Source organism: Archocentrus centrarchus, chromosome 17 (genome assembly GCF_007364275.1).
Source record: "Archocentrus centrarchus isolate MPI-CPG fArcCen1 chromosome 17, fArcCen1, whole genome shotgun sequence".
Taxonomy (NCBI): domain Eukaryota; kingdom Metazoa; phylum Chordata; class Actinopteri; order Cichliformes; family Cichlidae; genus Archocentrus; species Archocentrus centrarchus.
In genome coordinates, this window is record NC_044362.1 from 31,526,124 (window position 1) to 31,538,264 (window position 12,141).

General features: G+C 42.8%; 1 protein-coding gene across 1 annotated transcript; it reads left to right on the forward strand.

Moving 5' to 3' along the window:
- The first annotated feature begins 2,722 nt into the window (after positions 1–2,722).
- gtpbp4 (GTP binding protein 4) lies at positions 2,723–11,708 on the forward strand. The gene is made up of 17 exons (XM_030751362.1): positions 2,723–2,844; positions 3,671–3,841; positions 3,947–4,050; positions 5,428–5,564; positions 5,661–5,761; positions 5,903–5,995; positions 6,116–6,307; positions 7,033–7,098; positions 7,236–7,325; positions 7,414–7,524; positions 7,631–7,708; positions 8,199–8,250; positions 8,341–8,441; positions 9,097–9,294; positions 9,902–9,967; positions 10,623–10,766; positions 11,142–11,708. The coding sequence occupies exons 1-17, from the start codon at positions 2,797–2,799 to the stop codon at positions 11,292–11,294; spliced, it is 1,905 nt and encodes a 634-aa protein (XP_030607222.1). The 5' UTR covers positions 2,723–2,796; the 3' UTR covers positions 11,295–11,708.
- Positions 11,709–12,141: the final 433 nt, after the last annotated feature.

Sequence of the window (12,141 nt, forward strand, 5' to 3'; positions counted from 1 at the left end):
CGGTGAACTCTGACAGAGCTCTGTGAAGCGGAGCCTGAGGGACGTAAACACGAGCCGCGCTCCTGCCGTGGAGTGACGCCTCTTCGCGTTTCTCCGCTCTTTGAGCCCCGAACCGTCATACACGGCTCCGGCCTCCGCCCCGCCTCCGCCTCCTCCTACTCTGCCTCGCTCGCGCTCGCAGCAGGTCGTCCTGATTGGTCCACACTGCCAGAGGGTGCACGCGGATCCACTCGTGATCAGCTAGAGTGGGCGTGGTCACAGGACATTGGCGCCCGCTGATTGGCTGCTTGTCGCTCCGCGCGGATCACAACAAAAATGTTTTTCATACTCGTCTCAAAGCAGCGAGCTGACGAAAAGGCAGGAAGCAAATACACACACACCAAAGATAAAGAAATGTATATAATTATTATTATTTATTTTTGGTTTCATAAAGTATCACCGCCTCTAAGTTACAACACCACACAAAGCTCTCTGTATGTTATAAAATAATATAAATGAGACACGGAAAACTCAAAATATCTTAAGCTTTAATCAAAACAAAAATCAGACATTTTATGACAACTGGAAATATTGATAATATGATACGTTTGTCCAAGTTAATACAGAAATAATAAAAAAACACAAAGAAAGAAAAAAATAATAAAAACATTAATTACCAATCATTTTCTTCCGCTTATCCTGTTCAGGGTCGCGGCAGGTAAACCCAACAAAAACTAAATAAATAGATGAAAAAAGCAGAATTCCATACAGCTAAATAAAATGTGCTCACTAAGGTAAAATTTAATCTGAAATCAAAATAAATGCAATACAATAAAATAAGTGTAAATTCAACGATTATGGAATAATATCATAAGAAGTCAAATATATCAAACTCAAAAGCACACAATAGAACCAAATTTAGTTAAAAACAGCACAGCAAATATTAGATGACGGGATCAGAATGGGACAGGACATACTTTATTTATCCCATATTTGGGAAATTCCTTTGATACTGCAGTTGAAATAACAGCAACAATAACAACAATAATAGATGATGTATTGTATTATAGCTAACAGCATGTGGTATGAAAGCTGTCCTTTATCTGTCCTTGTGGCAGCAGATCTGAATCAGTCTGCTGGAGAAGGTGCTCTGCTGCAGAGGGTGGTCAGGATGATCCATGATGGATAACAGGTTGTTCAGTGACCTCTTCTCTCCACCACAGCTTCCAAAGTGTCTGGTTTGCAGCCAATCAGAGCCGGCCTTCCTGATCAGTTTGTCCGGTCTGTCGGTGTCCCCGGCTCTGATGCTGCTCCCCCAGCAGATCACAACAAAGCACACGACGCCCGCTGCAACTGACTGACAGAAAATCTCCAACATTTTGCTGCACACATGTCAGGATCTCAGTTCCCTCAGGTAACAGAGGCTGCTGTGGATACTCAGGTAGACACGGGACTTTATGACTCTGTCAGTGACCATAATTTACAACATGAACATCATGCTTTATTTAACATGACTTAAAACTATGACTGAGATCATGAAAATATTTAGTGAGGTCACAGGGTTCATTTTCCCACAGACTCTCCCACAGATAACAGGTCTTTCTGTTACCAGAAGAGTCGCCCCCTTATGGCTATGACGAAAAATGCATGTTCAGTGCACACCCAGCTTTTGTACTGTCAGTGGTCTTAACGCCTTATTATGGATGCAGGGGTTCTGTTTATAATTAGAAATTTTTAGTAGCTTCTTTGTTATTTAGTTCAGATTTTTCACATATTCTCCCTGCTGGATTTTAGTCCAACGTGCCTCAACATTAAAAAGAAAAATCCTGGGAATGCCCCCGTTTCAGGACCCAAAATTAAGAATTTATTTGACATCATCTCTTGAAAATGATTGTTTACTTCACTCAAAAGCCAACATATCACAGACATCAAAATTAAATCACTTGATGAAATTGGTCACAGTGCGTTTTCAGATGGAGGATCTGTATGAGTAAACAAACGTACTGAGCCTCCCAGATTAATGAGGAGCTACAGTCCAAAGGTCACTTTGAGCGGAAATAAATTAAAATACAACTTAGCTTCCTTTGCGTAGGACATACAGGGGAATCAGTGTAATCAATAAATGAATAAATATTAATAAATTATTTTGTATTAAATAATATATTTGGAAAATAAAAAATAATTTTTGAAAAGAAATCCTGCTTATGTAAATAGCAACAATGAATTCTCTAACAAATGAATGGCTTTATTGTCACTGCACAAAGTACAGTGTGAAATAATAATACACATTTATATGAATATTCACAGACACGGATATAAAGATATGGACATCTACATGAACATGTGTATAGTGTGTGTAGCTCTACATAGATGCAAATGTAGATATAAACATTTACGTACACATGCATGACTAAATAAATATACACACACATAAAATTTGTGTCCTGTTTTAGAAGAATAATATTACACAAAATGAGACAAGAAAATATATTTTTTTCAAAAGTTGGGAAGTTTTGTCAGAGGAGCCGAAATTAAACACAACCTTTAATAAAATAGCTTAAATAAAATAGAATATCTCAGTTAAATAAATCAATGAATAAAATAATTTCATATTTTTGTTTTCATTTAATATTTCATGTTTTAAAGTTTGAGGATTTTTTCCGGCTGTCTGTTATTGTCGTGTCTGTGTCTGAACGCCAGGGGGCGATAACAAAAAAAAATACACCCAAACTGTTTTCCGAGTCTTTTCCGGCTGAAGCGGAACTCCGGGCTTTCCTTTCCCCGTGCCGTCAGCGGACAACAACGTGTCCCGACAAAATGGCACTCTATAATTTTAAGAAGATTATGGTGGTTCCCACCGCCAAGGTAAGCTTCACCTTTTGCTTATTTCGCGTCTCAAAGCGGCTGAGGTTTGGTTTGGTGCGGCTCGCTGTGAGAGACGGCAGGACGTAAAACATGGTGGAAAGAAAACACGTGTCTTACTGGCCCGAGGAGAGAGCAGAAAATCAGGCTTAAACTTGAGAACTGGTACACTGAGTCTGACATGTCAGTAAATGTGGGAAAACAAGCGAAAGCCAGTGTTAGCCCGATTCTTGCATTCAGAATTACGTTCACAGATCTGGAAGTTTAATTATGTGTTGATTAATCTGAGCAAGTTTAAGACCGCTTTCCCCACGTTTCTCTTTCCTGTGAGCAGAGATGCTGCTGTTCACTTCGGCATGTATGACATGTTTCCGCCAGCTCGTATGAAAACAGCCTAATGTGTTTCTCGGGTGTGTCAGTCCTTTTAAATCCCCCGGTGTGGCGGCCTGCTGCGGGAACAAAGTCATGAAAACTGTGATTTCTCTTGATAAAGACCTGTTTTCTGTATGTCTTACATGCCGAACTGTTAAAAACACTGATTGCCCGTAGAGGTCATATGACATTGTGTTTAAAGCTGTCTGATTTGGCCGGTATCCGAGTAAACGTTAAACTGATTAATTTGTCAGTGAAGTCTGGCTGGATTATAGGAAAACAGATAATTGAGATTTTTATGGTCTGGATTTTCTTGTGATTTAGAAATTATACCCAAAGCTCAAATAGTTTAGGATAGAGGCCAAAAATGAAAGTTCCCTTTTTAGGATGATTTAAGAATAAGTTGCTTGTTTGTGGTGACCTGTGGCTGACCTGCGTCCTGTTTACATCTGTGCAGGATTTCATCGACGTCACTTTATCCAAAACCCAAAGGAAGACGCCCACGGTGGTACACAGACATTACCAGATTCACCGTATCCGACACTTTTACATGCGAAAGGTGAAGTTCACCCAGCAGAACTACCACGACCGCCTCACGCAGATCCTCACCGACTTCCCCAAGCTCGACGTAAGTCAACAACAAGTCTCCTGTATAAATTAAATAGCTTTTGGTTAGAAACCCCTGAAAGATCAAACTCATGTAATGGTTAATGTTTTTTTTGTGTCTCCTCAGGACATCCACCCGTTCTATGCTGATCTGATGAACGTGCTGTATGACAAAGATCATTACAAGTTGGCCTTAGGACAGTTAAACATCGCAAAGAATCTGATTGATAAGTAAGTTTATCTCAAATCTAATGCTGCTTTCACTCAGTTTGTTGGACCTGCATGATGGATGTGAAGCTGTGAGGTCCTCCTGTTTCTTCTGTGGCGTTGTACATACAGTGCAGGTTTTGGAACTTTGGAAAAGTAATTGCACGATGGGATAACGTCTTTTCTCCAGTATGCTGATCATTTTCCCGAAGCCTTCATTACTCGCTGTCTTTGTGAGCTTCGTGGGCGCTGATGTGGTTTGCATATTGATGTTGGATGATTCAAGTTAGCAGCCATTTCATTGTTTTTCTTGGCCTTCATGCATTCATCATACTGCAGTTAGAGCTGTGTTTTCAGGCAGCTGAGTGAGTTAGGTGTGTTGTTTTGCAGTGCGTCACATGCCTTAAATCAAAGTGTTTCAAAATAACGGGTGACGATCTGCTTTGAGGGATACGCTCTGCAAACATGCCTTTTTCTTCCTGCACACTGAGGCTGCAGTTTGCTGTGTATGGAGGAGGAAAATGATGGAGCGGTCTACAACTTTTGAGGAGTGGACACGTTGATTTTATTTTTATTGCACAAAAGGCCAAAAGAGTGATGGTAGAGTGCAAACAAAATCAGCTGTCCTCTGCAAGACAGCAAACACGAAGCTAGTGAAGAGCACAAAGCCGAGTGTATTCAGACCTCGGTGTGGCAGCCTGAGCCTGATCGTCAATAGTTTAAAAAAAAAAAAAAAAAGCCCTAACCCAGCTCAGGGACGAGTTGCTGCTCCAGGTGGAGGAGTTTAAGTATCTCGGGGTCTTGTTCACGAGTGATGGGAGCGGGAGATCGACAGACGCATCGGGGCTGCATCTGCAGTGATGAGGATGCTGCACCGATCTGTCGTGGTGAAGAGGGAGCTGAGTGTGAAAGCGAAGCTGTCGGTTTACCGGTCCATCTACGTCCATACCCTCACCTACCGTCAAAAGTTCTGGGTAGTGACCGAAAGAAGGAGATCGTGAATACACGCGGCAGAAGTGAGCTTCCTCTGGAGGGGGGCTGGCCTCTCCCTTTGAGATTCAGGAGGGGCTCAGAGTGGATCAGTGATCTTTTTGTGTTCTAGGGATTACTGTTAATAATAATAATAATACCTTTGATTTTTAAAAAGCTTTACAACTGTGCTGCTGGCTGTTCCCATCATGCTCCAGAGTTTCTATCATCTCACTGGAACTATGAATGTCCACAGGCCTTCATGACCCTATTAAAAAAAATTACTTTTCTGAGTAACAATCCCAACACCGGTCTAGACACACTCTCCGATATTATAGTAATAATTTGAAGCGGATATCAGGGATTGTAACTTGAAAATTGTGTAGATTATCAGCAGAGGCGTGAAGCATCTTTTGTCCTTCAACCCTTCAGTGTTGCCAAAGACTACGTGCGCCTGATGAAGTATGGAGATTCTCTGTATCGGTGTAAACAGCTGAAGAGAGCCGCTCTCGGGCGGATGTGCACTATCCTGAAACGGCAGAAATCCAGTCTGGAGTATCTGGAACAAGGTGAGGAGGAGCGTTAAAGTCTGTGCCCGTAGAAATCTGTAGAAAATTATACTTTTCATTTTCTGTTTCCATACGTGACCCTAACTCGCCTTTCAGTGCGTCAGCATCTGTCCCGTTTGCCGAGCATCGACCCGAACACGAGGACCCTGCTTCTGTGCGGTTACCCCAACGTGGGCAAGTCCAGCTTCATCAACAAGGTAAACAGCAGACATGTTTAGAGTATACGTGCCTTTTTTTTTTCTGTTTGCATTGAACAGAGACCATAATCATTAACGGTCGCCTCCATCTGCCTGTTTCCAGTGTAGCTAATGTAGTGTAACTGGTTTCTTCCCCGTCAGGTGACCAGAGCCGATGTTGATGTCCAGCCATATGCTTTCACCACCAAGTCTCTGTTTGTGGGTCACATGGACTACAGATACCTCCGCTGGCAGGTGAGATGATGCTTTTTACTGCAGCTATCATCTCATGGGTAAAAAGGAGGAGTTGTTTTCTTCTAAAGTGATCCTAGTGACCTCCGTCTACAGTCGTTTACATGTTAACTGTGTTTGTAGGTGGTGGACACCCCCGGTATCCTCGACCACCCTCTGGAGGAGAGGAACACCATCGAGATGCAAGCCATCACGGCCCTGGCTCACCTCAGAGCGGCGGTTCTTTACGTCATGGACATTTCTGAGCAGTGCGGTCACACCCTGCAGCAGCAGCTGGAGCTCTTCAGCAGCATCCGACCCCTGTTCGCCAACAAGGTCAGACGCCAGCGTGTTAAATCTGTTCTGCAGGCGGGTCGGTCCACCTGACCCCCCCCCCCCCCCCCCCCCCCCCCCCCCCCCCCAGAATCAGCTGACTCTTTTTCTGCAGTGACTTTAGTCGATCGAAGAAGTCAAATGGAAAAACATGTTTGCTGTAGATCCTGAACCGGTTTTTCCTCTGGGATGCAGAGGGTCTCAGGATCAGTGCATGATCCGAGTACGAGCGAGCAGATGAGGACACTGCAGGAAACGTGTCAGTCCCCTAATGAGGTTCAGTAAAGTGAGGAAAAGGGACCAGAAGAAAATTGTCACGAGCTGAAGGCAATGAAGCAACAAATTGCTGAGAGATCGTCCATCGATCTCAGCTTTAGATTGTGACACTCGGGATGAATTCAAAATGAATTTGATTGGTAGAGCTTAAAAATGTTTTTGAGCCCTGAAAATGTGAACAGAACAGCTCTTATACGGACGAAGTTATGAGGAAAAATATGCTGGGAAAAAAATAACATGAATTTAAAAGCAGCAGATTTTGGCCCCCACACATATTAACTTTTAGAGCCTCTAATGTGGAGAATTTCTCGAGTATGAAGGAAAAATTAAAATTGCAGAAAGAACATCTGATCCTCGGGGGGCTTTTTTTTTCAGGTTTAATTGGTTTCATATGGAACGACCCTGATTTTGTGTTTTGCACTCACGCTAACGGTGCTGCTTCGTCCCTGCAGCCGCTCATCGTCGTGGCAAACAAATGTGACGTGAAGAAGATCAGTGAGCTGCCCGAGGAGAACCAGGTGGGTGATTTACAGCCTGAGGTGCTTTCATTCACAGACAGCGACAAAAATGTGCAGGATCTATTTATCAGATGGAGGTGGAGTTTTTATTGTGCTGCTTAAACTTCACGGTAAAGTGTTGGTCATCTCTTTGTCAGAAAATCTTTGCAGATCTCTCTGCAGAGGGCATCCCCGTCATCGAGACCAGCACCCTGACAGAGGAGGGAGTCATGCAGGTTAAAACTGAGGTGAGAAGCGGTGCACTCAGGCTCTCTCTGAGTCCCGGAGCCTGTCGGGTATTTGATCTCACTGTGGCTGCGATCTTGTATTTCTCAGGCCTGCGATCAGCTCCTCGCTCATCGTGTCAACACCAAGATGAAGGGCAAGAAGGTCCACGATGTTCTCAACCGACTGCACCTGGCCATGCCCACCAGGAGAGATCAGAAGGTCACTAAATCCACTCTTGACTGTCACTGCTGGAAGTTCTTTACCTCCATAACTTTTTGCTTTTTTCTTACATTTGTAAAACTTTAAATCTGTTGATGTTTTCCAGGAGAGGCCTCCGTTCATCCCAGAGGGAGCTTTGATACGCAAGAAAGCGATGGAGGTGGATGCACCCAGACGCCAACTGGTAGGTGTGGTTAAAGCAAAAGAGGCAACAAGCATTTGATCAGTGGTGTAAAGTAACTAAGTTACTAAGTTCTGTTCTTTAATGTAAGTACAGATGTGAAACTTTAGCTCATCCATACCTTGAAGTTTGATGTTATCCTTTCTTTACTGTACTTGCTGGCGGCTGCCTCACAGCTCACTGCACTGATGTGATTCTTGTGTTACTATGTTCAATCATATAGTCAAATATTAAAAAAGGGCATTTGATGTGAAAAAAAATTATTAATTGTAGGGAACAGAACAGCACCATCTAGTGACTGAAAGTGGAAAATACAACAAAATCCAAACAAGTACTTTGCTGTGTTTAAAAATATCAGTGAGTCATTTAAATATACAGACGGGGACATAAGTTATCCCACTCATTCATTTGAAGGCTCAATATGTGAAATAAATGAAGTTCGTTGACTGATATCGTATGGTGATATTATCATTAACATAATCATGTCTTACAGGAGAGAGACCTGGAGCTGGAGCTTGGTGATGACTACGTTCTGGACCTTCAGAGTAAGACGTGCTTCCCTCCTAATAATGCAGCAGCTGCTGTGACATTTGAGAGCATTTATTCACGGCTAATGTTTTTATTGTCATTTTAAGAATACTGGGATCTCTTGAACAAGGATGAGAAGCACGATAAGATCCCTGAAGTGTGGGAGGGCCACAATATCACAGATTTCATTGATCCCGACATCATGAAGGTGAGAGGCTGCACCCAGAGTTATACCAGTGTTTGGTCTGGCGGGGGGGTCAACAGGCTGAGATTCTGCAGACGTCTGCGTTCCTGCGCAGATGAGAGCTCCAACAGCTGTTCATGTTTCTTCCACAGGGGAGAATAATCCCAGCTTTGTGTGCAAAGTTTACATTAGAAATGTGAATAAAGCTGTCTGTAATAATAAGAGGACAAACTGTGGGCAACCTGCTTCCTTCAGTGTCCTCAGCCACAAGATATTTTATGATTAATAGTTATTGGTTTCATTGTTGCAGTCAGAGTGAATTTTACTGTCGTCGGCAGTCTTTCTGGTTCCTCCTCCTTTCGTTCTCTTCACTGTCTGCTCTGTGAGTGAAGCTGTGCAGAGGAGACGACACTGCTCACTAACTGTAGCTGTAACCTCACTTCACTGGTAGCAGATACTGCAAACTGTACAGAATAATGCAAACAACCAAACAGATTCAGAGCTGTTAATAATTTCAGCATGAACAAACTTATTTATATTAGTTATCTGTGCATTTATCACCGGGATGGTCTCAGAAGGGCTTAAAGAGGAAGTAGAGGAGCAGAGTAGTTGTCAAATAAGTTTCTGCCTTCTGCTCCGTCCTCTGAGTGTCTGTGGGTTTTTCTCTCCGTCCTCACAGAAACTGGAGGAGCTGGAGAAGGAGGAGGAGCTGAGGGAGCGAGCCGGGGAGTACGACTCCGACGACGAGAGCGAGGACGAGGAGATGCAAGAGATCCGAATTCTCGCCAACCAGATCCGCGAGAAGAAGCAGCTGAAGGTGTTGGAGTCGAAGGAAAAGGATGTGCATGGACCTCGCATGCCCAGGACCACCACCAAGGTGAGAGGGGCCACGTTACTGCAGCGGAAGTAGCCAACTTGGCTCAGCAGCACCTTCACACAGCAGTCAATATAGTATCAGATTTTTTTCTTTATTGTTCTGATCTCAGTGGTGTCAACAGGAGCTCGCGTTGGGTTTGAGCAGAGAGCTTAAGCTGGACCATAAATCCAGGCCCTTGTTTTAATTGAATGAATCCTTTATCTGCTGCTCGTCGGGCCATATTTAATACATTTTTAATGATACTAGTGCTGACAAACGTGTCATTATAAATAATTCAGCCCTGCTGGTGTTTGTTGCTGCTTCCCAGACGCTGGTTAACATGACGCTGAAATGTGTTGCTGTGTGAGGACAATAACAGACTTTACCATAAATCTCGCTTCATAGTTCCGCCCCCGCGACCTCTCAGGTGAAAGCTTCAAATATCAGCAGCTGGTTGGTGATTGGCTCAGTCTGCTGAGAGTCTTAATTTGAAATCTGCACCTAGTGGAGATTTTTACCCAGTTACTGTGTAGGGCTTCAAGCTGGAGAAGCACTACGACTGAAATTCACTTCTAACCCCGTGTGTGTGTGTGTGTGTGTGTGTGTGTGTGTGTGTGTGTGTGTTCAGGTTGAAAGGAAGCGGCTCGAGAAGGAGATGAGTAACCTCGGTCTGGATATGGACGACAAGGGCGATGTAAGTTCTGCCTATAAATGAGCAGCTACAGCAAGTATGTAGCTGAATTATATTATTATAATAATTATATTATTATTAAGTTATTATTAAATTATGGCCACAGTACCAAGAAACAAGCAAATAAAAATGAAACATTTTTGATTTTTTGAAGTCAGTTATGTGATGCCTGTGATGGACGGTTTCAGATTAGAATAAATGGTGGTCAGACTGTGGGGTGTGGATGACCAGAGCAGAAATATGGAATCAGTTTTGGAGGAAAAATTAATAAAAAAAGTTTAAACTTGGATCCTATTTTATTGCTAATAATTAAGAATAAAATCTTTGTGTGTGCTGTGTGAACTATTTTGATAAAAGTCCCACAGATTTTACTCATTACTGTGAAACGTTTGCATCTTCTTGAGTTTTCTTAATGTGTGTAAAGATAGAATTTAATTTTATATCGACAGTCTAAATAAGAGGTGACGTAATTATAATTTGATTTGTTAGATTCTTTGGTTAGTTTGCTTTGTGATTAATTATCTGTAATTTTACTTAAGATGAATTCATTTACGTTTCCATTGTTTCCTCCTTCGGGATTGGCGGCGCTGACGTCGTCACTCGTGCGTGATGAGCGATTCTTTGAAGCGTCTCAGCGTTTCCTCTCGTTTGATTTCAGAGCCACTACGCCCAGCAGGCCAGACGCTCCCGCAGCGTCGCCAAGAAACGTAAGCGTGAAGCTTCGGCCCCACCGACCTCCAGAACCCGCAGCCAGAGCGCCTCCCGCCCACCTCGAGACCAGTCTGGTTTACGAGATGCAAAGGTATGAGGCGGTGTCTTCACTCAGCTTTGAAATCTGCTGCTTTTTTAAAAGATCAAGTACTGTCTGTTGTCGGGATTATTTTATAGTTTTTAAAAAGCATCAAGTGTGATTTTATTTTTTTTTTTTAAAGACTTATTGCCTTTATTAGTGACAGCTGAATCACAGGAAGGTAGAGAGTGGATTACATGCAGTAAAGGCTTTGTAGTGGAATCAAACCGTGGCCTCTGCAGTGAGGACATCGCCTTCGGTTACATGCAGAGTACGCTCTGCTAGATCAGCAATAGGGCGCCCAGTTAATTTTAATTTTTCAAAATGTAACAGATGCATGAAATGAATCCTCCTGGAAGCTCACTGCTGGGTTTGTTTGTTCCTCAGATGGTGAAGAAGACAAAGAAGATGATGAAGAAGTCCCAGAAGAGCATGAACCGCCAAGGCAAGAAGGGCGAGTCAGACCGACATGTGTTTGACCTCAAACCCAAACACCTCCTGGCCGGGAAGAGGAAGTCGGGCACCACAGATCGCAGATAAAACCGCTTTTTTCTGGACTGTTGACACCCGGATGCTCTGCTGGCACCATTAAAAGAAACTGCTGGGGAGCATTTACATGATTAGTGATTATATTAATACTGATTTTCAACCCAAGCATTTTGCTCGTGGGAGTAAAGCTCATCTGTAAAGAAAACACAACTGTACTGAATGGCAGAGACTCTGTGATGGTTACTGTGTTACTGCAGCTGCCATAGTTGAGCTGTAGAGCTGATTTGTATCCAGTGTCACAAAGTTTCCTCTTGGCAGTAGATGTAAAGGGATTCTCTGTGCCTCACAGCTCGTATGTGGCTCAGGAAATGCTGGGTGTACTTTGGATAAAGTGACGATGATGCTTCCTTTACACTTTCTTCCCTTAACAAGGGAGCCAAATAAAAACATCAGACCTAAACTCTCTCAGGTGTCAGGTATACTTTTCTGCATAGAGTGCTTTTGCTTTAAAAAGACAAAGTGTTGCCTGGAATTAACCTTGTGTGTTTTCACTTTACGATTCCCATATTGATTTGGAAAAACTGGTGATAATTTTTTGCAACAGCTGTACAGCCAAAGTGTCCGTTTTAGTGCGATTCTGTTGCAATGACAGGGACTACATTTCAAACTCATTTTCAGATTTTAATAACTTTTTCTGCTTGTGTCAAATATGCACGCCAACATGTTTTTGAACCTGCACCAGCAGCTTTTTAGTTCAGAATGTCATGATCAACATGATCAAGAGAACCTTTTGTGCTTTATTATATGTAATAATATGGCTTCATTCCCTAATTTAAAGGTTAGGTAGATTTTTGTAAAGCCGAATTTACAGAAACGTAATTTATTTGTGAACGCTCTT